Source organism: Prinia subflava, chromosome 1 (genome assembly GCF_021018805.1).
Source record: "Prinia subflava isolate CZ2003 ecotype Zambia chromosome 1, Cam_Psub_1.2, whole genome shotgun sequence".
In the NCBI taxonomy this organism is placed as follows: Eukaryota; Metazoa; Chordata; class Aves; order Passeriformes; family Cisticolidae; genus Prinia; species Prinia subflava.
The window spans coordinates 140,563,925-140,589,729 of record NC_086247.1 but is presented as its reverse complement, the minus strand read 5'-3'; the positions used below and the strand labels follow the sequence as shown (position 1 = coordinate 140,589,729).

The following is a 25,805-nucleotide window of genomic DNA, read 5'->3' as shown; positions in this document are numbered from 1 at the left end:
TTCTAACAAATGAAAAACAGTATTCGGTCTGAAATTGGTTGATGGCGTTGGAGCCGTTTTGTTTTCCGTGGCGGTGCTGTGGCTGCCGGGGCGGGCTGAGCTCCGCTCCGGGCTGTGTGTGCCCCGCTCACCTGCACCCTCTGCTCCGGCAGCACCTCCTGCCCTGGGCTGGGCTCCAAGCCTGCCCAGATCCTCCTCGCTTTGTTCTGGTTGCCATGCTACCCCTGTTGTTTGTTTATGGATCACACCATCGCTCCTCTCCCAGCAAGGGAAAGGTTAGCTAGATCAGGCCCAGCTGGAAAAGTGATATTCATCTGGAGTCCCTCTTTTCCCATGCACAAACACAGCCTGTACTTTGCGTGTTGGGGAGGGTGTGTGTGTGTCGAGTTCAATCTTCCCATATAAACAGGGAAACAAAAATGAGGCTGGCCCATTCCCCGTGTTGTTCTGCATTGTGAAAACACAATTCATCGATACAAGCAGTTGGTTTATTTATGTTTCTTATCTAGCTCTTTCTTTTTTACTGCTTTTCTGTTACCCGAGTTAAACTTCTTCTTGTTCTATTTCATCACTTCAGCTGCATCTTTTTTCTAAGCACACAGTACACAAGGCGTTTTTTGTGTTGTGCCTGCGTGTTTTCTGGGAAGAGGTTGGAAGCTCGCTGCAGAAGATTGTTAAAGCAGACTGATGTTTATTCCCTGCTGAAATATAAACTGGAGGCGCAGGTGAAAATTGCCAAACCTAATGAGCAATTTGGCAGATAAGACAGGATGTCAGGCAGTGACAGTTCAGCAGCGGGTGCACTGCCTGAACCAAGTTGTTTGTTTCACAGTACTGCATTTAAATATTGTAAATAAAATCCCTTTTCAGCCTCATGAGATATTGTGAAAAGGGTCATCTCTTTGTCTTGTTTTCCTTTTAAATTATTTAGCTTGTTCAAGAACTAAGACCACCCTTGGTTATTTGTCTTGGTGTGATTATGTGTAACAAGTCTCTCTGAATATTTCAGCAGTTACAGTGAAAAAACATTTTTAATACATAACATTATTTGGAAAAAACATTATAAGAGAGGTAGAGAGGTTTGGAGAGCTGATGTCTTTTCCCTTAAGGGGAATAAGGAGGCTTGGAGAACCTCCCTTTTCTTCAGTTGTTTAGTGGAAGGGTATTGAGAAAATGAAGCCAGATTCTTCTCACATAGGCACATTATTGCTGGAGACAAGCACAAGTTTCAACAAGGAAAACGCCAGTTGGAAATAAGGAAAACCATTCTCACCTGGAGAGCCAAACAAGCTTCTCAGAGAAACTGTAGCATCTCCATGTGCCTGTAGATGGGCATAACTTGCCTGAACATAGCCCTGAACAGCCTGGTCCACCTGGTCCTTTTTTGTGTGGACTGATTAAACCAAATAACCCCCAGAGAACTCAGCCAACCTTTGTAATTCTGTGATTACAAATATAATTAATAAAAGTAAACTATTTGCTTCTCGAAGCTAGTGCTTGTAAAAGTGAATGATGTCTACAGTGACATATTTAGCAGACAGGTTTACAAGCATATTGTGCATGTAGAGCTTCCCACCCTGGTTTGTATTGTTGTACTGCCTTGTGCCAGTGTGACACAAATCAGCTGCCTGTGCATTTTAGGAGGCTGCTGCTTTTGTTTTCAGCATGTGTTGTAGGTGCTTCAGTTCCTTAAAAGTGAGATATGGGGTAATGGTAAGGTTCTCCTAAAGGCTGGAGGTCAGTATCTCCAAGAACACTGGCCAGAGAGCCTAAGAAATTACTGCCAGCTAGCTGGAACTGGTGCACTCCAGTGAGTTATATGCTCAGGTGATCTGTATCATATATTTTAGCAGGACTCTCAGCATCAGTTTCATATTCTGGCCACAGAACCAGACCATAAAAAAAAAGTCTAGGTGAGAATATTGTGAAGTGAGTGCCCAGCTGGCTGTGAAGATGTACTAGAAATGCAGAGAAGCAATAAAATTGCTGCAGCTTCACATCATTGTTTACCCAGAAGCGTGGCTGTTGCTTTAAGGTTCCCAGTGTGCAAGCGTGCTCTTACCCTGCAATCAGCACAAGTTTATTCCTCACAGGTAAGAGCATACATGCAGGCTTTGACTGGGAATTCATTGCTATCATAAAGTTCCTGACCTTGCTTGCCTTTGAATTTGTGTCTCTTTCTCTGCTTTCTGAGTAGTTTTGTTCACTGACGAATTAGTAGGACATATCAAGTATAGTCCCAGAGGGCTCTCTTAGTTTAAGTACTGTTTAGTATTTTAATAAATCTGAACTGGAATATAAAGTGTCGCATAAAAAAACTAAGATGGAGTTTCAGGCACAGTGTTTCAGTTCCGCCTTGACTTTTGATACATTTATAAACTGTTTTGAAATCAGTGAGATGGACACAGACACCGCATCTAGTAAGGAAAAGGCAGTTTGCAGAGCAGTACTAATGAAGAGCAAAATCCACAATACTGTTAGAAGGATCCTGGCAATGTGGTGCCTTATTACAGTGCATTTGGGCATTATGCTCTTCCATCAAAAGAACAAAAGCAAATGCTGCTGTGGGCTCACTGTTGTGAGCAGGAGGGCTTAATCTGGAGTGACCAGTTGGGGTGCCAGCCATGGCGAAATTGTAGACAAGTTGGAGAGAGTCAAAAGAGAGCAAAAAAAAAAAAAATAGATTACTTTGGAGCCTATGATGAATTGGTAGGACTGGTTTATTTAGCCCAGGAAAGATAAAAACTCGTAGGATCCAAGTCTTCAAATATGTTGGTATTTTTCTCATTCTTCCTGTCTGATAAGGGGAGTTGGCATTTCCTGAGCAAAAGCCATTTTTTGTAACCCATACGGCTAAAGAACATGTTTACACCTCATGTAGCAAGGCAGTATTTGCAGGAATGGTTCAGAGGCAGGTTCTGTGTGCTGCTGAGCACTGTCCTGTGCTGTACCCTGAGGCAGGAGGGCTGCTGGGGGCAATCTGTCCTGTCCCTGGCTGAGCTGCAGGGTTTGGTAACCCCAGCGGAGCCATTTCTTGCAGGCATTGTAACAGTCTGTATGACTTTGCATCTCAAATTTGACTGTTCAAAAAATCCAGTGCTGAGCAAACTATTTAAAGATGGGAGTGCATAAATGGGTGAATTTTAAGTACTTTAAAATTGCTTTAAATATGTCACTTCACTGATTTGATGCAATATTTATCTAGAGTCCCAAATGTATATTCTGAGAATTAATACGTAAATATTAATAAGGTAAGGGCTTTGGTTTCATGATTTGGAGCACTCCATGTTAGTGTGTTGGCAAAGAACTGCAGAGGTGAGTTCATATTTGTTCTGGTCTCAAAAATGATGATTGTTTCAGCACTCTTTCCCACATATGGCCACTAGAAACTTCTTCATTCTTGTTTAAGTTTCCTTGACTCCTAATACAACTCTGAGTCATCTTTCTGTATGGAAATAAAGATATTTTTAAATGTTGAAGAACTAAGGAATTGAGAGATTAGACATGGAGGAAGAGAAAGATGAGTTCATCAAACCCCAGATGTTAGAAGCTTTATCAGATTGAGTTATCTCTAGGATTAAATAGCTGATTACAAAATATAGAGAAAATCATCCACATTTCTAATGAAAGATAAGGGTTTTACAGACAGTGTTTGCTGAAGTCAGGGGGAGGTTTTCTACTCTCTCTGTCGAGTTTTGGATCAGCTCAGCTCTCCACAGTGTATCTCCTTGGTAACCTTCATTGGTGGTCAGATGCCTGTCATTCAAGTGAAGTTCCAAGAATGAAATACAAAGCATTTGCAAACCATCATTCCCAGTCTTACTCCCTTCTCAGGTTCTCCTAGGTTTCTTTTACTGTGTTGGATAATACAAAAAGAACTTTGAACTGAGGCTTGCACCTCAGCTATTAGCATCTGAGTAAGGAAGGTTTCTCATGCATTGCAGTTTGAGAAGATTTATCAGAGTCTGTTTCCTCACCTTTTGGTGCTCTCGCCGTTCAGGAATTCTTGTCACATTTTATCCCTAAAGCTCTGTGAGGGCTATGATTGTTTAAAAGCCAGAGTTATTGAGTCAAAAAATCAGTACCAGGTGTCGCTTTCTTGCATGAGGCTAAATTTGATCTTTGTACAGCACAGTTCTGACTTGAGTGATCTCCAGTTGGTGTTTTCTCCAAGCAGAGTGCTCTGCTGTTAATTTGGGATTGTTGAGCAGTTTAAAAACCATGTGTTTTTGATGAGACTGTGACACGTTTGTAAAAACAAATGGATTTTAAACTGCTTAAGTTTCTAAATTAACCTTTAATATCTTCAATCTTCTTGGTATACTAGCAAGCAAAATACTGTTGCTTCTTGTGGGATTAAAAAAATCCCTGAAACCAATAAAGTAAAAAAATTTAGAACTTACTGATTCTCTAGGGGAAACTTGAGTAATTGTGGTGCATTTCAAGATGTTATTCCATATGGTAAAGACTTCTATCTACAAGTAGTAATAATGAGAAGTAATAAAAATACAGTTTTGTATCTGATACCTGGTTAGACGTATCAGATAGCTAGAGAATATAGTACAAGAGACATAATAAGGAGGGGTTGTGAAGATGTAAGTATTGAATTTGAATAGTTTAAGAAGTCAGGTTTGGATATTAGTCTAAATTTGGCATCTTAAATAGATGTAATGATCACTTGAACAACAAGCTATTAAGGAAACTGGAGCTGTGTTCTCAGAATATTTCAACACTCACGTGGTAGTTGCTGGGTTTTATTTTTCCTTTCTTTAAATGAAAGGCAACCTTTTCTTTAATGGGACTCTATTTTTGTGTATGCAAAAAAAATGATGCCGTTTTATCCAATCAAATATTGCAGTGTAGCTGCTCAAGTCTGTTGTATTGTGGTATCATGGGTTTAATACTATTGAGATAAAGCTATATGTTTATTTAAAGAGTTTGTCACCACACATATCAATAAGTGTTATATCAATAAGTGTAATAACTCCTAAAATAGATACTTTCTTGATTGCTCCTGTGTTTCTCATAATTTCCTTATAAGCAAATGAGGAGAACAGTGAAGGCAAGGCAAAGAAATGTGAATCTGAAATGAGTAGAGAATGCTTTCTCACAATACAGACAACCACCCTGTGAAATTCTTTACTCTATGAAGGCATATGTACATATTACATTTTTTTAGCCTACAGTTTCTAAACCCTTATGCAGTATTTATAGATACTTGTGAAATGTGATAAAGCAGTATGCTTCATGCAGCCTTAACATCTAGAGCCACTATTCTACAAGAATAACTGGTATCCCAGTCATGTTTTGCTTTGCTTTGAGGCAACAGGAAAGGTCTTTGAAGGGGTATGAGGAGTGGGCAACTGACGTTAATTACACACAAAAAAATCTTTCAGCAGGAGAGGATGCAAAGTTTATCAAATGTGTTTAATGTTTCACTTGGTCCTAAGCAGGCTGATCTTGTGGGATTGGTGTTTTAGGGCTAATGAAGGGGGTGTGTGCTGGGGGCTCTGGGCCACCCCACCTGTGGTGATACTCTGTGTTCAGTGCATCAGCTCGTGCATGTCTGCCCCCGCCAGAAAAACATGTGGGTATTTTTGATCACAAACCCAATGCTGTAAGATATTACACTTAAAGTATATACTTTATTACGCTAAACTTCTGCTTCTGTGTGAGAACTGCTGCTTTTGTTCATAATTCACAAGGGATCTTCTTGCTCTTTTCCTTATTACATTTGCAGCACATTACCACACTCTTATTTTTTTTTTTTTTTTGGATGGGGTTGTGTTTTGGAGATAGTCCATCTCTTTGGATGATTACTGGGAAAAAGTTGCTTTAAATTCTATGTGTCCTATACATGCTCCTTTGAGGAGGATGAGAGAGAGACAGATGGCTACTAGAATTGGGTTGTTTTTTATTTACCCTCATGTCCTGAAAAGGACTGAAACATGATAATTGAAATAAAGGAGTGGGTGGGAAATAACTTTCCATTAATTTATTGCCTTATTTCATACTTGAAACAAAGACAAAATTTGCTCTTTCTCCTACCCATCTCTTGCTGTAAATCTTAAATAAATCATGCGATTAAGATGAGTGCCAGCTTCAGAAAGCTCTGGGTTGGTGCTACGGGTAGATGAAGTATTCAGGGTGAGAATAAAGTGTATGTACTCAGAAGAACTTTCCTCTTTTTACCACTGGATGCTGTGGAGGTGACAAGCTCGGCTGCAGCCCATGGAGCTGTTCTGAGCTGAGAATGAGGCATGAGCCCAGCAGTGCTCTGCTGCTGTCACAGCTTGGCCTGGCTCGGTGTAGCTCAGTGTCCCCAGTTCTCTGCAGCCAGGGACCCTCAGCTCAGCTCCCCTTCTGTGGCACTGCAAGGACAGATGGGATCTCCCTTCCTGACACAGTTGCCACCTTGCTTTTACTGCCTGGGCTGGGCTGTTTGGGGTTGGAGTGAATGTGAACTCGGGCTGTGTTCCAGGTGTGTGCTTCTAGCCTCTGTTATGGATTTAGGCAACTAATTCTATCAATAGATTTGGATTGACAGAAAGTAGAAATGATTGTATATGTAGACAGGGAGTTGGGGACCGTGTGGGTTTACAAACAAAAGCAAACAGTTGTGCTTAGGTTAAGTTAAAATGTTACTACTGCTCAGTGCATACAGTAAAGGGTTGTACAAAGACAGCAAGAATAAGCTTGCAATAACTTCCAAATATTGTGCATGTGAGTCAGAAATGAGGCTTCTCAAAGCAAACTTTGATCGACCATTAAAACCTTATCCTGAGGCACTGGATTTGTTTCAGTTCTCTGTACAGCACTGTTCATAGTCACAACTGAAAGTAAACTTGGACTCTTTTGGCAATTGCTGGACAACAGCTGATCAAAGCAGAGGTGATGGATGAGGATAATACCAACAGGCTTCAGGTTCTGCATCTGAGCTAAATGCTCAAGGCAACCCAGTTTCTTATTCTTGGGCACCTTTAGGGTGTGTTGTCTGACCTGTTTTGCAGCTTATTTCAGGGTGAAATAGACCATTGGCTACACTAGGTGCACTGGCTAATCTCTCTTGTTGGGAGAGAAATGGAGTTGACCAGTTCCAAAATACATGTCTGTGAATCCTGTTCTGCCTGTGATTTAACTCACACAGTGAAAATAAATTCATGAAAGATTAAAAAAAAAAGTTATCATGAAGTAGGATATTGCCTTTGTTGCCTTAAAAAAGGTCATTTGCAATTTGGAAGAGAAAGGCTAAGTGGCATTTTACAAAACAAGCAGCTTCTCAGTTTTAGTTACTGAGCAATCTTGCATGGCCCCAGGAAGTTCCTATACAACCTTAATTATGCTTGGGAAGTATACTTGGGTTGTTGACAGTGTGTCATGAATGCAGAAAGTTCCATGTTCAATTTTTTATCAGAGTAAGATCGGATTTGAGACACGTTGATGGCATTTTATGGTTACACCAGCAGTGCCATCTGCCTTGGGTCTGACACTGGTATCTGGTCACTTTGTGGTGCTGGTCCCTAATGGGTAAACCTCTGCAAAGGGGTGGCTGGGCATTTTCTTGCTATGTGTTGTCAGATGTTGAAGCATCAGAGGTGCCATGAGGCACTGAAAGCCAGCCCAAATCTGGAGAAATAAACATAATGTGGAGTTAATGAGGCCTGAAGCATGTGAGCTGTTTTCACTGCTCTGTGCAGTTGGGTGCCTCTGTACCCCATTCCCTCACACACTGTGCAGGGTGTTACAGCCGCCCTGCCTTTCCTGATGTTCAGGGTGTCCTGGCTCCCCGTGGACTTGGGAAAGTTTTTTGTATACACCCTCAGCCTCTGGAATGGGTGACTGTGTAAAGGAGCATCCCTCAAATATAGGCTATTAAAGTAAATGCATTTGGAAGTTTACAGACAGAATAATGATGAGCAACAACTGCTGAAACTGTTTCAAATTTGAAACATTTGAAGCAATGCTGGCAGTTCTTTTTTAGTATAGTATAAAAGAATAAAATTATGTTTATCAGTTTCTAACAAGTTGGAAAATGGACACATGTGCCTTGTTAACCAGCCATATACAATACACAAATAAGTCTTTCAGTGTTTTCATTAAGTCCTGACTTGCTCTCTCTGCTTTTGGGCTTTTTGGAGGTTTTCTGCATATGAAAGCTTTCTCCACCAAATATAAAAATGACATTAGCTTCTTCTGTTCCAGCCCATTTTGAACTCTGATGTTTAAGACTTTCATTAGATGACAGAGAGATTGTAGGTCAAACAGTGCCTAACTTTCAGAATGATTTCCATCTGAAGGGTCTTACATAGTATAGTCTCTTCATGTTTTATTTAAAATTTTAGTTGAGCTCTTGACTCATGGAAAAATAAATAAAAATGAAGGTCCTACTGCATTGAAAAAACCATGAAACTGCTCTGTCAAATGAACTGCATGACATTTATCCATGGGAAATATCCATTATGTGAGTGAATAAAGTTACTGCTGTAGTTTGACATAGTAGGCAATATTTCTGTGAGCATTGTACATGTAGATGATTTACCTCTACCTCTGTTTTAAGTTCACCTTTAAAGCAATAAAACACAAGTGGGCAAAGTCTTCCCGTAATCCTGCTTTGCCATAGCTCTTTGTTATGTTGCTTAAAACATAACATTACAGTTTAATAAGTATTTTCAGTTCTTCCACCCATAAAGGGTAGGGGGAAATCTGTTTGCAGTTAGTGCTGGTACTGAGATGTTATTTCTGGTTTGTGCTTCGGCAGTGACCGGGGGAGCAGGACGTGCAGCTGAAGGCTCGAGGAGAGGTCACTGCCAGGGTGCTGCTCCGGGAGCTGCAGGAGGAGAAGCCATGTGTAAGCAGCAGTGGAGGGAAGGAGGAGAAAATGGAGCTGTTTAAAGACCTATCGCCCAAAAAATGAAGGGTGGAAAAGCTTCAGTGAAACTGCAGCTGGGAATACTCAGAGATGTTTGTGTATTGCAGCTTGGTTGTGTGTTTCTTCTGTTAGCTGAAGAGTTTATCCCAAACTGTGTGTCTTGGCAGCTGCTGTGCAGTTGTGTGTCGTGGTGGTAACAAATCCAGAGAACCCATAGGAAATGGGGGTACCAAAGCAGTGCATGCTTGAGCCACATCCTCAGGGGTGCTGGGGGTGAGCAGCTGCCCTCAGGGTGCAAGCTCTGGCTTAGCTGTGGGTCACTATGCCCAGGGCATGCCCCAGAGTGCAGGCAGGGCAGCAGCGCTGGGGGCAGTGCATGCTCAGCTGGGCTGGGACGCTGCATTCCCTGCTGCAGCTCAGGGCTGCATTCCCTGCAGCAGCTCAGGGCTGCATTCCCCGCTGCAGCTCAGGGCTGCATTCCCTGCTGCAGCTCAGGGCTGCATTCCCTGCGGCAGCTCAGGGCTGCATTCCCTGCAGCAGCTCAGGGCTGCATTCCCTGCTGCAGCTCAGGGCTGCATTCCCTGCGGCAGCTCAGGGCTGCATTCCTTGCAGCAGCTCAGGGCTGCATTCCCTGCCACAGCTCAGGGCTGCATTCCCTGCAGCAGCTCAGGGCTGCATTCCCTGCAGCAGCTCAGGGCTGCATTCCCTGCAGCAGCTCAGGGCTGCATTCCCTGCTGCAGCTCAGGGCTGCATTCCCTGCGGCAGCTTAGGGATGAATTCCCTGCTGCAGCTCAGGGCTGCATTCCCTGCTGCAGCTCACGGGTGTGGGTATGTGCCCAGCGGGACGGGCTCCGGGAGGAGAGCCGAGCCTGTGTGTGTGGTTGCACTGCTCTGTGCAAGTTCCATGCAGTGCCCAATGGTGCCACCTCAGGGTGGATTGTAATGCAGCTGTGCATGTGCTGTTGGCCTGGGTGGCTGCTGGTGTACAAGGCAGCTTCTAGGAGTCTTCATTCTGTGTTTTACCAGAATGATTTTGTGCGTGTCAATTTTTTGCATGGGCTTCCTTTTAGGGGATGAACTGAATATTAAGTTACTCCTCAAACCCTGAAGGCACTACATCAGATTCACTCATCCTGAGCAATTTGTGCTATGCTGTATGTCCCATAGCCCAGGTTCAGTTTGTCAGATTTCCCAGGGCTGAGATTTTGCTCCATTTGTTTCTGTTTTTCTTTTTCAAAGTCGGAATGTTTTACTAAGAGTGAAAAATATTTTTAATGAAATATTTTAATTTGCTCTTGTGTTATGGGCTTGTATTCCACCCTCCCCTCATCCAGGTTTTGCCAGATGTTTTAAATATCTTCTCAGTACATATGCTTTCAAGGTTTTTCTGCAAATCCAATTGTGTTTAACAGGCACTGAGTCCTTGTGAATCAATGTTGTATTTTTCTCTACTTTATGCCTCCCAGATCTGGCAGATGTCTTGAGTTCTAGGACAGCAGATTTTCAGTGTTTTCACTATGAAAGCAGATAAGATTGGTACATAGTTAGAATTTCCTCAGAAAGGATCAGAGTTTCAGACATCTGTGGGAGGAAGGCATTTCATTGGCCACATGTTTTTACAGCATTTAGTAAGTTTAGTAATTAAATCCAATAGTTCATCTTATACTGTATCAAAAGGCTTTTGTAAGGAAAGCTGTATTTGTGGGGCTTTTTTTTTTTTTTTTTTTGCATTTCCTCTCTTTCTTTCTTTCTTTTTTTTTTTTTTTAAGTCCTTGTATGTGTAACATTCAAACCAAGTACAGTGTTTCATTTATCTTTCCTTGGAAAAATTTCTTAAAGTCATAGTTTTAGCTAGAGAGATCATAATTTTCATCAATAGATACATGTGGTTAATTCAGTGTTATTTTCCTTTTGACTGGCCCAATTAAACACATTTATTTCATTTTAGTCATAATTATTTTATTACTTTCACTGCAATGTAAACTGTTTGCTCTGTGTTTCCTTCGTTGATTTTTTCCCTCACTGTTTTTTCTGTCATTTGCTTGTAAGATACCTGAAGGATCATTTTTTACAATGAGAAGTGAGGCAGTGTCAAAGGGCTGCTGCTGAAGGCTCTTTGTCTGCTCTGTGCATTCTGTCTGTAGCTATCAAGCTGCAGAACGGGAGGTGCTCAGCACGTGTGATGGGATGAGGCTTTAACCTGAGAGAAGGTTAGCTGCTGACTTGATGTTCCTTCCTTCTGTTTCCATTTGCTGACTTCCAGATTGAGAAGTCAGTGCATCTGGGTTAACTTGATGCCCCATGGAAATTTTAGAAAGGAGACAATCACTTTGTATCAGCCTGTGATCAGAAACAGAAGGAGAATGGAAAAGAGAAGGCATGAAGAATTAAAGAACAAAGATGCATGGATCAGAAAAGGGGAGGGGGTGGGCAGGAAGAGGAGCTAGTGGCAGGGAATGCTTACCTCCCTGAGGACAAATAAAAATACATAACTGTTTCCTTGATGTTACTTTGCTGTATAAACAGTTACCCTAGGACCCATGTAAATGATCTATGACTATGAGAGAGAAAGTGAGTAGGTTGCTGCTGCCCTCCCGCTCACCCTTTGTCTTTGCAAAACTCTGTGTAAAACCTGAGACCTGGTCTATGCCAGAAACTGAAGAAAAAACCAAACAAACAAACAAAACAAACAAAAAAGTTAAAGACACGAAAAGGAAGGATAATCCCAAATGATTACACTTTTGTTAGTTCTCAGGTGTTAATCACAAAATGAAAAATGGTAGTGTGTAATGTTAGATTTGTGTAAGTGCATGATGACATTTTGAATTACCTTTCCTGAAACACAAACTGTGGATTGTCTGACATAGAAGACATTCACTGAATTGTGGAGCTTTAAAAATGACAGTCCTGGGGCTGTGATGGATTCTCTGTCTCCTAAAGTCTTAAAATTAAAGTCAATATTTTTCTGTATTTCCAACAGAAGTTAAAAGACTAAATGCAGACATTATTGCATGGTGTACCTGGGCTTATATAAGTGTTTGACAGGATGATCACAGGGTGTCTTCAGGATTTGAGTTATGAGTCTTGTTTGGAGTTTCACAGTAGTGCTGCAATGCGTGTAGCGAGTGATTCTTTCCATACTTGGACCAATGCTTTTCTTATTTTAAGATTCTTCTGTATTTGTCTTCTTAACTTTTTTTTTGGTGCCGTTTTTTCCAGCTGCATCCTCTCTTGTTGTTTACATTGTCTATTACCACCAATTCTGTAGTCCTGCCATCCTGTCTGTCACAGAAATCTGTATATACTGCTCTGATACCCCTTGCTCCTGCAAACCCTCCAGCACCCAGGTTTCCTACTCATCCATACCCTACTTTTTGTTTGTAGGTGGAGTGTGTTCACTTGGTTAGGTTTGTATTGTCTTGCTTTGTCATGTGTTTTGATTTTTTTAAGGATTAAAAGGAGCAAATTAATTTTAAAGGGTTTTTTTGCATTTGTTTTTTGATTCAGCTCCTCCTTAGTGCAGTGGAAGTGCAGACTAAGTAGGATGGTCAGCATCTGGTTGAGTCACCGTGGCTTGGGCTGGTCATGTTCTCCTGTGGGACTGGCTAGTGAATCAGCTGCTGCCTTGGAAACTGAGGCTGACAAAAATTCTGGATTAATTTTTAATGCTTTCTTGGCCCTTTACCAGAAACTGATCTGTTTCAGCTCAGCTAAAAAATTGAATGTTTTGAGCCCTTTTCTTCCTAGAGTATTTATTCTCTTTACTGTATTTCACGGCCAACTGCTGGTATAGCTGTATTACAAAAAATTCTTAAGACTGTATTTTGCAAGAATGGTTTCAAGTGTGCTCTGACTTAATTAGTAGGAATAACCAGCTTATATCTCTGGCTGTATTAGGGGCTTCATGCTGTTGTGTGTGACTGCTTATTGTTGAAGATTTAATGCAGAAGACAGTTTACCTGACAGATGTGGTGGGCCTTTTTGAGGGAAAAATAGGTTAAATATGTAAGTCACCACATAAATGCTGAGTATGGTTATAAAATGCAAAAATGATGATACAGGAATCTCTGAGGAGAGCCATGCAGGACTCCCTGTGGGCGTAGGATTTTAGTCCTTTGCTTTTACAGCAAGAGACTAGAAATGCTTATGCAATATTCATTCAGGATATACAGCAAATTGGCATTTGGAAGCATTCAATTTTCCTCATAATTGTTCTCCATTCACTTGGCCGATTATCAGTAATTTCAGGGAATTAAAGATGCTCTTTTTAGAAGTTTCTAGTGAACTCTTTAGAATTGTCAAACAATAACAAACCTGCCACTTAGGCAGCAATTTTCCCTCTTGCTGTCCTCACACTGATGTTAGATTGCTGTTTGGAAAGGCTAGACAAGCAAACTGCCATGTAGTAAATCAGCAGGAAAATTTTTTCAGGCTCATGCTGCTGAGTGAATTTTGATCCAAGAATTTTTGCGTTTGTTTTGTTCATGCAAAGACTTTAATCCTTCCGTTTGAGAACAGAGAGGTTGGTTTTCTTTGATGGCAAATCTGCTAAAGTGTATTTCGTTAAAGAACATAGTATTATATTTTTGTGGATTAAGCTTGTTATCCTTCAGTCATCTCTAGCTGAATCCCACCAGAACACAATTCAAAGCGTATGATGTCCAGTTCTTCCCCTTTCCTCTGCTGCGGTGTGAAAAGGGAAACAAAATAATTAAAAACCCCTCAGGGAGGGGGTTAGGAAGTGTCATTTACTGGAAAGGTGGTGCTCTGTCCTCTCGGTCTGTGTCACAGGACTACATAAAGCACAAAGTGTGCATGGGGACAAGAACTGCAAATGTCTGTGGTGAGAAAGGGGATTGTTTTATGGTGATCTGTGATCCAGTGACCCAGTGGAGATAGTGTGTACCTCCCTGCAGGTTTCAGATGTGCTGAGCATGATCATCTCTCAGTCTCGTGATCTCTGCCTCTTCCTTTCTCCTGGAGTTAGCAAGCTAAGGAGCCAACACCCCAGTGCTGTCCCTGTGCCAGCCAGGAGTGAGCAATGTGGACATCTCAATGCGTGTGGGCTTGGGTAGCTTTGGCTCCCATTTCCAGCCCTGCTGAGGTTGCTGCTGACGAGAAGCAGCAGAGCTCTCCAAGATGTTTAACTGCTTTTCTCCTCAGCTATGTGGAAACTGCAAAAAACTCTACATTTGTTAGGTGGTTTTAGTCCAGCATTTGTGTTTGAGATAACCCAGCTGCTTCTGAGGAACATGGGAGCAGCCTTCCTTTGCACAAATGGTTTTGGTCATCTCAGAAAAAACACACATCTGTTTGGTTTATTCTAATCTTCCCTAAATTAGAATTGCCATAGTAGTCACACAAAAAGCTCAATGATGGTTGTATTCCAAGAGGTGATAAAAACTGAGGGAGGTTGGTGGGGCCTGCTTGATGCTGGGCATGGAACAAGATGCAGCCCAGTCTGCACCCCCTTGAATGTTTGTAATACCTGCAGCCAGGAGTTGTTCCTCCCTCAGTGGAGCCTTCGTCTTGTTGGCTTTTGACAGATAAAACCCCCCACTTTTATTGGAAATGTTCTGTTGTGGAAGAGATAGATTATCCTCCATTATTAAGATTCAGGCTTCATTTCCCACATATGCAAAGTCTTGGCTCCCTTTTAAAATTTGTTGTGAAGGTTTGAATTTTGTCTGTGTTGCATGACCAAGGGGTAAATTTTCTCTTTTAAGTTTGAACTTGAGAATGAAAATGTTAAACATCCTTGGGAAATATTTGGAAAGCTTGAAAAATACATAAATCAAAATCTAATCTGACCAAAAAAAGTGAACTCTGTCATAAATTAATAACTTTTAAAATAGTTGTAAAAATTCCAGAGAAGAACACAAAGTAATGAAGTTGTCCTCAAAAAACTATGTAGTTTCAGAAATATTTACATATTTTTTTGTGTTTATGTGAATGGTATAAAAGAATGTTTCAGTTATTCTGCAGACAAAATGCCAACTAAAGATAATATGTATCTGTATGAATACAAGTTTACTTTTCTGGAGTAACTTTAAAAAACATCTGCAGGAGCATTCTCTGTTTTAGGTAGGCTTTGTATTTGTAGCATTGAGTAAGTATCTTAGATGTTATTTAATGCAGTACATTTTTGACATCTGATATAAAATATTAAATACACTAGCTCTCATACAGTTATAAAAATGATTTGCATAAAGGTAGCTAAACAATAATAACCTATTTTTCTGCTTTCTTATTTTACATAAAACACAAGATAGCTACTTTTATTAACCAGTAAAGTGGCTTTAATCAGAAGCACCATATTTAATATAAAAAGGGTGTAGACAGAACATTTTGAGTAGATTTTCAGATTTTTAACTAAGCACTTCAAAAAACAGAGGTGGTTCCTGCTGGAAGCACATTGACTGTGTGGTGCATGCTGCAGAGAAGTTGATGATCTGTGAGAGCCTGTGGGTGTTCCACTCACAGTTGTTTGTGCATCTTCCTTGTGTTTATTCTGTGAATGGCCACGTGTTTTGCACAAGCCACGTAAGGATGCATGGAATGAAAATCAATATGATAGGAAGGTCTTATTACTAGGAAGTGTTCTAAATTCTAATGTATTATAAAAATTATGATAATAAGACTTGTTCCCTAAAACCCTCTGCTCTTAGGTAGCTTAAAAAAATATCTTCATCAGTACAGGAGATGGCTCTCTTCTCTCTGTGGCTTTCTTTTAGTGGTTATGCAAGGTAACTTTCTTTTGAGGAGTGGAGAATTTTGAGGAATTGCATTCCACAGAGCCTTTGTGAAGAATTAACTTAAGCCTAAGGTGTTATTACATGGAATTTTGTTTTTGGTTATTACAGGAGCATCTTATGGATATGCAAGTACAAGGTGGGTAGGGGAAGCCCGTGGATGCTGGGGACTGGATGTTGTGGTGTTCTTACACCTCTCCTTTACACCCTGGCTGGTATCCCAGTGCAGCTGGAGCACTTAGCTGGAAAAGCAGCTCTTCCTTTGCATCTCCATGTTGGCAGTGGGATGGAGAGTGGCCCTTCCACATTCCTGCTTTGCTCCTGGATACATTTTCCCATGGACTGAGATTGTTAGCCTCAACACTGCAGGGCTGTGTCTGGGTGTGCAGCATCCCGGGAAGTGAGCACTCTGTCCATCAGCCCAAATGAAAAGCAACCCTGGCCATGGGCTCATGGGAATTAGAACAACTGTAGTTCCTTTGTTTTCCTGGTTTTCCTTCTGTCCATCCTCCGCAGAGATTTTGTTAACTTACAGACTTGAGGTCTTGGGAGAGAGTGAGGTGCACAAGTGCCCGAGGTGCTTGTCTGGGTTCAGATGCAGAAGAAGCCAGTCAGCTGCCAGACTCCTTGGAACAAGATGTTTTCTTCTGCTTAGTGTGGAATGCAGTGTGAGGGGTTTGGCAGAGTCATCTTTTCCAGCTGACCACTTACAGGGCATTTCTAGCATAACCTGTCCTGGGCTATTGATTTTCCGTGGAATCTGTTGACATTCCTCATGTTCAAACAACAATCTCCAATTACTCATGCTAATAGGTGAAGACCAAGTAAAATATACTGGTAGTCTTCTCCTTTTCACATTTCAGTGTATCAATATATTTTGGGCTGCAGAAAAATAACTACCTTATTAATCTCTTTTGAAGAATGAAACAAAATGAGAATTCCTTAATAGCATAAAATTAATAGTAACAATAACAATAATAAATTTATAGATTTTGTAGAATAAAAAATGTCAACCTCATGTGCCCTCTCTGCAGGCAGATACTTGAAATTATTGTAGCATATTCTAGGATGAGACAAGGAGGGAGCCTTGTGGTGTGGAAACAGCTTGGAAAAGTTAGCTGCTGGGAATCTGACAAATTCTGGCATGAAATATATACCATAGTATTTCAGTAAATATCTTCTGTTAGTTCTGGCTAAAGCTGTTTCTTCACTAAGAAAGATGATCTCCATCTCTGAGCTAGAACCAATCACAAATTCTAATGAAATTTGGCAACTGCAAGCATGAAAAGTCATTGATCCAAAAATTCATGAACTGTCTTTCATGTAGCAAGATTTCTTTTTGAACCTCAGTTGAAGCTCTTCCTATTGGCTTATTCTTGGTTTTGAACTTTTAGGAATAATTTTTTACTGTCTTCAAATGTGGCAATGTAAAATAAAAAAATGGAGTGAGAGGCACATAATTAAGCATGCAGTGTAACTGCATCTTTCCAGGGCTGTAGAAGGAGAGGAAGGGTGGAAAATAAAACCAGAGGGGAAATAAAAATTTAAAAAAAAACAAGAAAAAAGGATGGAAGGAAAAAAAAAAAGAAGACATTGCCAGAGTTTTTCTAAGGTGTAGAAAATGTTCTTAATTTCCAAAAGAGAACAATTTCTGCTCCTTGTTGTTGTAGGGGACTTTGAAAAGTACATGTAAAGATGCTCAACTTTGCACATACTTCGAGCAGCACTAGTTTCCTACTGTTCACTAGGCTGGTTTTAAACAGTAAGGGGATATCTAAAAAAGAATTAAGGTTGTCTGCTGGTCTGTCACCCTGTGGAGAACAGCAGGCATTATATGTTATTGTCCCACTGTGGATGTTATCTGAACAATTTAAAAACAGCTTCCAGTGTAGTCTAAATTATCTTAGTATTTGGCTGCTGGGAACACCGGAGTTTTCTGCAGAAGGTGATCTTTAACGTTAAGAATTAATGAGAAGATTTTGGCATCTTGTGTTGAAGCTGGAGCTTCTTACTCTCTCCTTTGTGGTTGGAAAGACCTTGTTTGGTCACCATTAGTTTTGTGTAGTCACCAAAGTTTGCAGCTTCCCAGACTGTTCCTGGCCTGCCCAGTGAAAGGTCAGGCACAACATCACTGTCCTGGCAGAGAGCAGCACTATCTGCCCTGCCCTGCCATGGCAGCCCCACTGCCGTGCATCCCCTGTGGATGGGGAGGGCTGGTGGCATTTCATCTCATTACCTAAACACGCAAATGTTTGATTTGTCTGTGGGGATTCAGCTTCATATGTGCAACTGAATGACAGAAAATAATATTCTTGAGATCTTTGTGCTCTGTGCTTTGCCTTTGAGCTGTGTTAGTCCCTGCGTGCAGAAGAGCCTTCTGCTAAATATTGTTTATCTGAGCACATGGGGTGGCATGACGTGGCCTTTTCCTACTTCTGCTTGAGATCTTTTGCTCATCTTGATGATCAGCAGCAGATAGGAGTTCAGTGGAACGTTAACTTACAGGTATTTAATAACGAGAGCATTTGATAATGAGAGCATGTTTCATGAATGTACCAACATTCTTCTAATAATCCTAGTAAATGTTTCTGTCGTGGAGACAAGAGCAAGTGCCATTAAAATTGCAGAAGCTGTTGGTAATTTTTAATAGAAGTTCAGGACTATGTTCACTCTGTCTTATTATAGATATTGTAAATTTTCATTGCTGTGTTGGAAACTCGGTAGTGTGCATAGAGGCTATTCCTTCCCACATGTTCTGGGGTTTTTTTTTGTATTTTATACAAGTAGCTATGCACATTTAATTTCTGTCCAAAACCTCATAACTTTAAATAATTGTGATCAAGTTTCCTCGGTTGTCGTAATTATTATGCTTCAGTTAAAAATCAGTCTAAATAATTTCTGTAATGAAGCTATCTGGATTTTGTGTAACTCAGGTTCAGATCCACCTCCAGGCACAGATATCCCCATACTGTTGCCTTCTCCAGCTTGACAGTGGCCTGTGATATACAGCATTGTTTTTATATCTCAAAAAACCCCCCAGCTCAGTTCTTGATGACTCCTGAACTTCTCTGCAGTGGAGCAAGGCTGGAGCGAGCCATGCTCACCCCAGCCTGAAAAGGAGGATTGCCAAGTGCCTGCTCATGGCAAGGGACTTCTCCACACAAGCATGGATAAGTAGCAGATTAACAGCCAGACACCTCCAAGGACTGAGCATTCATCTGATGGCTGGCAAAGAAATGCCTCTTTCCTTACTGCTTCAAAAATAGCTGAGGTAAACAACCATCATGCCTAACTTGTTTGTAGCTCTCGTAATTAAGACAGCAGTAGGATCCCTGCTTCCACCCTGAATTTACCATACCCTGTGCACACACTAGACTGTTCACTGATGGTGCCATCATGATGTCTTATTAATTCAGAAGTTTGGGGGTTTTTCCCCCCGTTCTGAATCTTGGTAGAAACGCTGCAGGTTTTCATTTCCTTCCTAGGGAGTGGCTGGTGTGTGGGATTTCCTTCACTGGCCTGCAGGCTCTGGAGCCCTCTGGGCAATGCAGGCCTTTACTCTTCTGTCAAGTTAATTTGTGGTGTAATTCATGAGCCAGTGGATGAGGCATTAGTTTTTGAGGGAGAGTAGGGGAGGAGAGAGATTCCAGTACCAGCTTTGTAAGGACTTGTGTAGTGACAAATCTCTTGCTGATTACACACGTACCTGCTGAATTGCAATTAAGCATGTTTAACTCTTTGACATCTGCAAATGATCCACATAGGAATTCTCACTTCACACACGAGGTCATGTACAAGGCTGTGTTGGCAACAGATGTTGAAAGGAGCTTTATTCTCTGCTAAGTCAGAAATGGACATAGGCTAACAAGCAGTACTGAACCCCTAATATCTGGGGCTGCAGGGTGCTGCACTCCTCCCCAGCCCTTTCCCTCCTCACATAAAAGCACAGTGGTGGCCTGGGGACCAGAAGGGGGTCATGACATTGCCAACCACAGCAGGTTTGCTCTGACTGAAGCTCACTGATGAAAGAACTGTACTGTGCATTATAGACATTATAACATTCCTTGTTCTTCCCAACTGAGCTCTTCAAGTTACAATCTGAATCCTATTGTTGCATCTGTATTTCTTCTCTTCCATCCAGGAAAACGTTGCAAACGTCTTCCTCCTTTTCTGAGCCTACCCAAAGCATTTAGACCACAAACAATCAACAGTTTTCGTAGCACTGCATTATGTTTAGTAACAGGAGGAATTTTTCCATTAAGTTTCAGGGAACGTTTCAAAGTTGTGGTAAGAAAAATATCTGCCAGCTTCCTTCCTGTGTTCTCAGAGTGCTGAAGTTTTATCAACTCAAAGCAGCCAGGAATTTGTTCCTGTCACTGTAAACTCTTTCTTGCACTGCAGAATGAATGAAGATGTATAATACTGTGTCTTCTATATTATAATATAACATTATAATATAAATATCAATCATAGTATTATTAGCAAGGTATGATCTTTAATGAAACAAAACAACTTCGGCAGCAGCAACATTGATGATGTTTGCTATTGTCATACAACTGTTTGAAACAGTAGGACATACATTTTTGCAAAAATTTTGGCATCTAGGGGACTAGAAGTGCATTTTTCTTATATATGTAGCAGTAGCATGAAAATAGGTAAAGAGGTAATTCAGCATATTTTAAGGAATGAAGAATGTACCCAAAACTCTGAGACTGAAGCTCATTAAAATATACTGAAACACAATTTTTTGACAGAGATGGGTAGAACATTTGTAAAATCTGACATTTTTGTCTTTTCTTTTGGCATGCAAAGATATTTGCATTTTAGAAAAGAGCCCAGAGAAAAGAGACGGAGAGGGTGAGGGTAATTAAATTTTAATTTTGGTTTTAAAGATCTTTCTCTAATTAGCTTTAAAAGTCAGTGTCTAAGTAAATTGAATTTCAGGGTGCAATCATAATTTTCTTCCTGGATCCTAGTATTCAAAAGTAAGAAAAAAGAATATTGGAGAAAGAGAAGGAAGATTGTTATTTTAAATGCCTTTCAAGATAAGGATTTAACATTACCTCATTATTAAAATATGACTGTGGCAGGTTGGTTTTTTTATTTCTGAATTTCAAAGTCATTGAGCAGTCATGGTTGGGGCAATGGGAAACTTAGGTTCTATTAAAAGAAACTGAAAATTATACCAGGAAAGTAAAGACTCCTCTTCTTTCTTCTGCTTTGTAACAAGATTTTTTTCCCGGTGGCTTGCTTGCGTTCTTTTCTCTGTTACCCATTCTTCCAGTTTTGATCACAGGCATGCTAACATAATGCCCTGCATTTCTTAAAGGTGTGCTGGCACGCAGTGGGCTTCTGTTTGTGTGTTTTACACAGCCAAGTGTCTTTCCTCTCTTCTGTGTGGTGGCTGGGGACACAACCTGCTGTGTCCATCTCCCACTGTCAGACCTGGCCGTGCGGTTTCAGTGCCGTGCTCTGCCCGCTCCTGCTGTGGCTCCCTGCCAGAGCTCCTGCCTGGGGCAGGGGGCAGGGAACCAGGCTCGTGGGGACTTGCCATGGTTTAACGTGCAAAGGCTTAGAAATGTGCCATGCTAAAGCCTAAGATACAAGAAAACAGAGAATATTTGATAACATTGAAAATATGTCTGTGAGAAGTACATAAGCTGTTGTTTGACGATGAATTGCTAGAAAAACAACTGAAAACAGTTGGTTTGTACATGAAGTAGTTATAAATATCTGGAATTGTGTGAAACAATGATATTTTTTTTTCTCTGTAAGAGCAGTGGAAGTCCTTGTTATTTAACCAGGAGTTCTGAATGTAGAAAAATTCTATTTTAGAAGTTTATCTTTTCTACACATAAACATATTTTCAAGTAGAGAAATGCTAATTATCTAAACTGTGTCACCTTTCTTGTAATTCTGAAAGGGAAAGTCATGAATACAAAATACTTGGCATTTGCAGGTGAGTGCTGTGTAATTCATGTAGTATTTGCAAATGTTGAAGCATTTGATAGAAGTTTAAGTGTCTTGAAATGTGACCATAAACACTTCAATATGGATTAAAAATCAGCATAGAAATCTTAAAAGTTGGAGGGCATCTTAGGCTAGAGATTTTTGTCCAATAAGGTTTCATGAGGCTTCCTGTCACTTTTGGTTTTATTTAACATCTTTAAATATGAGAGAATCAGTACTGTAAAGAGTATGTTAATTAAATTTCCAGATGTTAATAGACTGGGAAAATAGAATAGGATGAATGAAGGAGAGGGATATAACCCAACAGATGCATACAACACAACTGAATACAGTTTGATTCAGCCTGAATAAATAAAAGATAATGTGTAAGAACATTGATCTAAACTGAACTTATACTTTAATTATCAAGACAGATGCTGAAATGACACTACAGAAGAAATTTTACGATTTCTGTGGATGTTCTGGGTTGATACTATCAGAATAAAATACCCAAATATGGTTATGATTGTCTATGTATTAGCATCAAAGCTCAAAAACTGACAATGAGGATTTAAGCAGCTCTGAGGATATTTCATAAAAGACATACACTATTCAGGGTGCCTTCTGAACAAGTTAAGACTGGAATAATATTTACAAAAATGAACAGCAATAGATACTTAAAAGAGGTAAACAGTGCTGTGTAGCACTGTTTAGGGGAGAACTGAGAGGTCTGTAACATATGAAAAGAGATTTTTTTAAGGGAAGGGGTGTAACTAATGACAGGAGGATGAACCTGGGGAGAACAATACAAATAAACAAATTCTGCAGATTTTGACATTCAGAAATGCTGAATTTTTTTTTAATGGATTCCAGGAGAGAGAAAAATGCTCTGGGCCATGAAGAGAAAGTTGGTGGTGTGTGTATAAATAAATAAATAAGTATATGTATATCCTCCTCCTTTGCTGTGACGTTCAAAAGTATATTTCTGAAAAGATCTTCAACTGGTGGTAGCTTTGCAGTGCTCGTGTTTCATACCCCTCCCAGCTGCCATCTCCCTGTAGTGTGCCTGTTTCCTTCTGCAGGACAGATGGTGTTGTTTTCCCAGCAGTGGTTCTTCACCTCTTGGAATGGCTTAAGGGTGTTTTTTTCATTTCTAATTCAAGATGCCTACATTTGATTTGCACTGTTTTGTTAATCTTGTAGAGAAGTGCTGGCTTATGTTAGCTGCTGCTAGGGTTTAATGTAGTTTGTAGATAAGTTCACAATCAGCTGGGTTTTGTTTCCAACTGTTTTTATTCTACCCACAGTCAAGTCTCCAACAACCTCGGTGGTCTTTGGAAGGTACCATCACCTTGTCTTTAGAGGTTTGCAAATATGAAAGTTGAACTGATACGGGGATTTGAGCTTTTGAATGTCATAAGGGGTGTTTGGCTCTTGCTGTGTCCAACTGAGTGGAACAAGGAGATGAACTGAACCTGCTGAAATTGGAACCAGAACTCCAGGAACTGTGCTGGAGTGTGAAACTCAAAGCTAATCTAAATATTTTTAAAGAGGTATTTCAATTAAATCTAGACAAAGCCTTAACTTATAGTTCCAAGTACTTCAAGCTGAAAGAAGCAGCCTTGCTTTTCTGAGCCCCAGGATGACCCTGATTCATCCTTTCTCTTCAGCTCCAGAGGAGGATTTGAGCAGAATGATAAGCTGGATCAGTGGTGGAGATAGCAAAGCTGTTCAATTTCTATCTCCCATCCCCAGACTGTTTTTTTGATGCTGACGTAGGATCTGTGTATACAGTGCACCCTGATGTACATACATATCTATGGGATCACTTTCAGGAACTCTGTCTAAACTGAACAGCTTTTTGGTTAAAAGCTACTCTCTCCCACAGAGGTTTTTTGTTTCACTGATTTATCATTTTCCCAGAGATGTCTCCTAGAGTGTGGAAAGAAAAAAAATCCTCTTCTGCTCTACTCATCTGTCATGAGCCTGACGGTCTGTGTGAGATGGCCAGAAATGACTCAAAGATCATTTTTTCACTTTTATGCCTTAAATCCACTGCACACCAAATTGCACCAACTGCTGTGGCACTGGGGAGCTGAAGCATCAGCTGAAACCATCACAGAATAAAATTATCTTGGCCATGCTATATAAATATAACTATGTATTTTTCTAGTCATGCCCTCCAAGCTGACATGCAAGAGGAAATTGGTATAGGAAGGTATATATTAGCTCTGCTCTGGGGGACCACCATCCATTGTGCTGAGTGCCTGCAGGCAGGGAGACATACTCAGCTTTATGGATGAAATTTGCCAGATCCTCAAATACTTTTGCTCGTGAGCATATTTGAAAATCAGAGAAGGTGATGACCCTTTTAAAATAAAAATGGAATTGCTGGCAGGAAGGGAAGGTACAACTCTGTGTTCTTTACATTTAAAGATGGTTATAAAATGTGTATTGGCTGTTTTTATAATTTATAGTGAAACTGCTGTTGCTTTTAATAAAATGAGATTTCCAGTCAGAATTTCATGATTATGAATGTGAGCATTTTGTTATACAGCTTGGATCTATCCTACAAATAACCATTTTCCGGCAGAATTCTGGCTATATACACAACTTAATGGGATTCTCTGTCATCATAATTCTTTTTGAAGTTGACTCTTGGTTGAATACTTCAAGTCCTTGAATGTGGCTCAAGAACTGAGATAGTGGTAACTTTCAGGATTTTTAATTTAATTTTTCTTTATTCCTTAGGCTTTTAAAACTTCCTGTAATTCATTATTAGATTTACCATTTCAAGTGCTTATTTAAAAGGCACCTTAGCTGCAGAAGCAAATCAATATTTACAGTGCATTAGTGCCACAGAGAATTTGAAGCCTTGTGATTAGAGTTCATTGCTGTTTTATCCACTCTTCAAAGAAACCACAGACTTCAAACAGTATCAGCCATCATCCTGGAATCAGTGACATTGCATCGGTCCCATGCGTGCTTTATCTTGTGGTTTAATTATTAAGTTCTTTTCCTTTGATTTTCCTTTTAATATTTCAAAGTATATCCTCTTCAAATCTATAAATTCTAGTCAAATGCTGTAAACTAGAGGATTGTAACCAACAATATATTGGTTAAAAAAAGATCTGTTCAATATATTTTTTTATGTTGTTGTTTTAATGGAGAGTACAAACCCAATTTAGAACTTCTCTCTCAGAAGGGAATTGAAGAGAATGCAGGAGGTGATGTTTGCAGCTTGTGTTAATGTAGAGTGAACAGGGTTTACATCTTGGATTAAGACCTACTGACCATTGCCAAGCAGCATGCATTAGGGCCAACTCTGTATGCCTGTCCCCTTCCAGTGATAAGAAAATTAATGCCATATGTTTAAATTTCTTGTTAATTTGGGAAATACATAGGGGCAACACACACAAATTTTTGTCTTCTATAATTCACTTTATTGCAAAATTTGCTCAGTAAAACAAATCACTTCTCCTTACATGTGGAACCATTTACATAAGAAGAGATTAGAGTAGATAATTTGTTTCTTTAAACTGACAGAATACCCTTTTTAAAAAAGATTTGATGAAATGTTCAGTAAATGTCTGAAAATAGCTAAACTTCCTAAAATGAAACAATTCATACTAAAGGTGGCTTATCCGTGAGTAGATTTTGTAGAGAAGCTTCTCTTGTTAATGTTTTCCATGGAGCATATTAATATTTGGGAATTCTGTTGCATAATTCACTACCTGTATTTTGAAGTCTCCACTCACCATTGTGCAGACAGTCAGGTTTTCACTATGAAGCAAAAGCCAAGGCAGAGATTATGGCTTACTTCTCTCCAGAAATGCTGGCTCAATTTCTTTTCTTTCTTTGTTGGCAATTTGGCTTCTCTTCTTGAAGAAGTTCACCCAACTGAACTTTTGTTTTGTCAAGCAATTTGAAGAAAAAGTGTAAAAATACAAGAACATTTTGCTATCACCGTGCTTATATATAGACATACAAGCATAAGGAGCAAGTGAACTCATGTTTGAAAATTGTAATTCTCTGTTGTGGGGTGGGTAGTGAAGGCAAACATGATAATATGCACGGGCTGCTGCTTGGAACAAATATAGATTGGTATTTTGCTGAAGTGGCACTGCATAGCAGTGAGCCCCGTTGTGGCTCAGGCTGATCTAATAAAGGAGAGTTTGTGCTGGGGGCTGCTCAAGGTGGCAGGGTCACCTCCTCCTGGGCTGGGGCTGCAGCTG

General features: G+C 40.2%; 1 protein-coding gene across 18 annotated transcripts in view; it reads left to right on the top strand.

The window, feature by feature from the left end:
• The window catches only part of PARD3 (par-3 family cell polarity regulator), a 452,827-nt gene that overhangs the window by 150,413 nt on the left and 276,609 nt on the right, over positions 1-25,805 (top strand). For 8 of the 18 annotated variants that reach the window (XM_063415024.1, XM_063415043.1, XM_063415034.1 and 5 more), the window contains exon 4: positions 8,759-8,848. The exons of the other annotated variants lie outside the window; for them this stretch is intronic. In XM_063415024.1, coding sequence (XP_063271094.1) covers positions 8,759-8,848 — 90 coding nt within the window. The remainder of the gene's footprint in view (positions 1-8,758; positions 8,849-25,805) is intronic. 18 annotated transcript variants of the gene reach the window in all.